Raw genomic sequence first — 4,025 nt, 5'->3', positions numbered from 1 at the left:
GATTCAAGTTTTTGGTAATTTTTAGATTTAACATTTGGTGTTTTATTACGACATCGAAGCGATATCAAGAAAACAGTAGACGTTCTAGATGAGATTGAAAAAACAGAAAGAAAAGAACCAAGAAAACAGTAGACTAGACGTTCTAGATGAGATTGAAAAAACAAGAAAATAGCCTTCGATAACCCTCGAACTAGCACAAGAAAGCGTGGATAAACCAACAATAATATGTCGTTAAAGTTTATCAACAAGCGTGGATAAACCAACTTGAAAATAATTATAAAATTATTAAAGAAATAATATGAAATAATAACCCTATAATGGTTTCTTGGACTGGGGCTCGTAGTTTAATTCCAAAGCCGAACAGTTTCATCCTTAATTCACATCAGATCCCTCTGCTTGATTCTTTGAAGTAGATCGTGATTAATTTCACATAACTAAGACTATCTCAATAAGCGAAAAGATTTAATGTAGGGAAAATTTTAAGAGATGCATTGAACCTGCATGCGTGCTCGGCCTCTAATAGTGATCCACATGCACTCCTTTAACCCGAACCTTCAAATGTGAAACTGCTTAAATTAAAAAAAGTGCTAACTTATAGTCAAGATCTCAACAGATAAATTGACAAGAAAAATCCTAATTCACTAACTAGCTAGGAGAATTTCAAACTAGAGAAAGAAGAGAAAGGCAATTTTTCTTCTCTTTCCTTGGCTGAGTTTACAAATTCAGCAGAAAAGGACAAGTTTAGCAAAATTACGCATACAAAATCATACCTATAATTGAGATATGTTTACAAATTTTGGAAATAAGAATGGGAAGAAACAAATGGCAGGGGAAGGGTTGTTACTTGGACAGTAATTTCGTGGAAATGGCAGGAGAAGGGGCTGAACAGCAGTGGGCATGCACGAAATTGAGCTTCAGATGGAGTTGATCCAATCTTCTTTCTCCTTCTCCGAATCAGCCGTGAAGTACATGGTATCCCGGCCAGTGGAGAATTCAAAAGAGAAGGGCTTGTTGAGGACGTCCTCGGTGCCGTTGACGGTGAGGCAATCGTCAGTGGAGATTTGCCTGCGTGGAATGGCGGAGCCGGTGGAGGAATCAAAAGAACGACCTCGTTGAAGTGTGGACCTTATCGGAGTGGAGATTGACACCACTACTTTCAGGACTTTTCTCTTTTTGGCTTTTTCAAAGCAATCAACGTCAGATGGAGTTTGAGGGCAGTTAACTCAAAAATGTTAGAGTCTGTTTGATAATATAAAAAAGTGTTGAATCTGAATTTTTTCAAACATTGAGATGTTTTGAGTGTTTGATAAATGAAAATCCATCTGCTGAACTTGTGTGTATTTTTTTCAGCACAAAAATCCTAACTAAATGCTTAATTCTGATAAGAATCAATAGAATTACTTCAACTATCTTATCTTATCTACCAAATCTACCCTTATTTGTTAATTATATTCAAAATTTTTATCCAATTAAACAATATGATATTTTCTATCTAACGGTTTTCGGTTTACCTTTTCTTCCTTTTAATGACTTTCACTTCTTCTCTATACTGCTCATAAAATATATTTCATCTTTTATATTAATTTAATTTAAAAATAAATATTGTCCATTTCATACTTAACAATAATTATATCATAGTTCTATATCTTTTTTGAATGAAAAAATATAAGGGCAAAATTGTCAATTTAAATTTATTAAACATTCAGTTATAAATATTTATCAAACAATATAAATAGGTTTAGTATAAAAATTCAGACATTCATATATATCTTTTCAGTGCTTAAAATTCAGTAAATTAATTGTTTCAGTATTCAGATTTCAGAATTCAGACTTCAGCATTCAGATTCAGTTTTATCAAACGGAACCTTAGTATATGAATTAGATTGATTGGTTAATTTTGGTTCAAAGTTTTAGAGGGTGAGAAAATTTGTGTTAAATCAAAACAATTTGAATTAATAAAAAATTAAAGTGCAAATAATAATAGGACACTTGACATAATACTAGAGGTGGCATTGGATTGACACCGGAAACATGCAACCAGGATCCCAAGTGGGCATCAATCACCCAGTTGGGATCCTCTATGCCACTACTCAGTGCCAAATTCAGTACTAATCCTACTTATCACATGATGGTAGAAGAAATTTAAATAAATAGCATATGACAAATTAAATAAATAAGACACTTGGCATAAATATAGAAGTGACATTGAATTACCACTGAAAAAGTGGCACTGATCCTGTGTGTCAAACACCTTCCCTCGATAAATAGATCCTTAAGAAAGCCCACGTCCCTAACGTTTACGCCAAATTTGCCCCCTCTCCAAAAAAAACCAGATCCTGTTCCGCGCCACCACTCCCCTCCCTTTCTGCGCCACCTCTCTACCCCAAAAAATAAATCCTGTTCCGTGACCGTTTGCTAGGAAAGCCCATGTCCCTAACTTTTACGCCGAACTTGCCCCCTCTCCAAAAACCAGATCCTATTCCCGTCCACCACTCCCCCTCCCTTCCACCCTTCCCACGACTCCCCCAACACCCCCCTCCCCTTCCCACAAAAAAGACAGGCCCTGTTCCGCGACTGTTTGGTGGGAAAGCCGACATTGTCACCAACCATTCCCATCCTCTTTATCAAAATTGAAATCCCTCCCTATAAACACCCTCATAAATTTTGATCATTTCTCAGCAAAACATATTTCATGATAAAAAACTTGGCCAATATTCAGCTACGTTCTCTACTTCTTCTTCACTATGATCGAGCCGGCCAAGCGGCTGGTCCCGGAAAGGCCGGTCCAACTAAAGTTGCCCACCTCCCAAATCGAGCCTAGTTCAAGATCTGATATAGAGGAGCAGAAGCTCCCGCCTACAACCGATTTGCAACCTGATGATGGTGATGATCCTCGTGATCGAGTCCCCGTTGATAACAATAACATGACGAACTTGCCGTTGCTGTCGACAGTCATTGGACACCTTATCCGCCTGTGGAAGAGGGTCAAGTCAATTCAACCTGAGTTGCCCCCCGCCCAACGAGAGCGTAGTGCAGGATTTGATATAGAAGGGCAGCAGTACCTGCCTACTGCCGATCGGCGACCTGATGATGGTGATGATCCTCGTGATCGAGTCCCCGTTGATAACAATAACATGACGAACTTGCCGTTGCTGTCGACAGTCATTGGACACCTTATCCGCCTGTGGAAGAGGGTCAAGTCAATTCAACCTGAGTTGCCCCCCGCCCAACGAGAGCGTAGTGCAGGATTTGATATAGAAGGGCAGCAGTACCTGCCTACTGCCGATCGGCGACCTGATGATGGTGATGATCCTCGTGATCGAGTCCCCGTTGATAACAATAACATGACGAACTTGCAGTCGCTGCCGGCGGTGATTGGACCTTGTTTTACCGCCATTAGCATTGGCATAGCCTTGCAATATTTTCAAACGCTTGCACCCGTACCTGCAACCTTCCCGTTGTCATGCATGGCTATCCTACTGATGTTTTGTGCTTATTGGGCATCTATTATCCTACAACGCCATTACCCCAAGGCATCTAGTTTCATGGGCCAAGTCTCAATTCTCTTCGCCATTATTCCGGTTGTGTTAGTCTTCCCTGTTGAATACCGAGCCAAGCTGATATTTATCGCGGTCTTCATCTTTGGAGGGCTCGTCATAAAAGTCCTTCCGCTCGAGACTGGTACTTTCTTTCTTTTGGAAATTTTTAGTTTATTTTGGTGGCTTTCTTATGCTTTTGTTGATACATAGTTATATGTGAATTCTGAAACAGGTCATAGGCGTGCTTTGAACATCCATCCACAGCCATGATTGGCGGCAGGGTGGCGGATTCAGAGATAAAAGAGTCACGTTGACTAAATGAAGACCTTAAAAAAGCAACTACATATATACGATTACACGAAGCAACTGCAAAAGAGAAAAATAATAATAACATAATGTCGACATTTCCATAAGAGTCAAAATATACTATTCTCTCGTCAAAATAATAATAACACAATGTTGACATTTCCATAAAAGTCAAAACAT

The 4,025-nt window shown here is 39.1% G+C and overlaps 1 protein-coding gene across 1 annotated transcript; it reads left to right on the top strand.

Moving 5' to 3' along the window:
* Window positions 1-2,264: 2,264 nt before the first annotated feature.
* Window positions 2,265-4,025, top strand: LOC113754131. Its single transcript, XM_027298480.1, has 2 exons — window positions 2,265-3,681; window positions 3,772-4,025. Exons 1-2 carry the CDS (start codon window positions 2,745-2,747, stop codon window positions 3,807-3,809), a joined length of 975 nt encoding a protein of 324 aa, XP_027154281.1. The 5' UTR covers window positions 2,265-2,744; the 3' UTR covers window positions 3,810-4,025.

The sequence above is a fragment of the Coffea eugenioides genome, chromosome 11 (assembly GCF_003713205.1).
Source record: "Coffea eugenioides isolate CCC68of chromosome 11, Ceug_1.0, whole genome shotgun sequence".
Lineage (NCBI taxonomy): Eukaryota > Viridiplantae > Streptophyta > Magnoliopsida > Gentianales > Rubiaceae > Coffea > Coffea eugenioides.
Note: the sequence above shows the minus strand (reverse complement) of the source record. Positions and strands in the feature narration are given on the sequence as shown.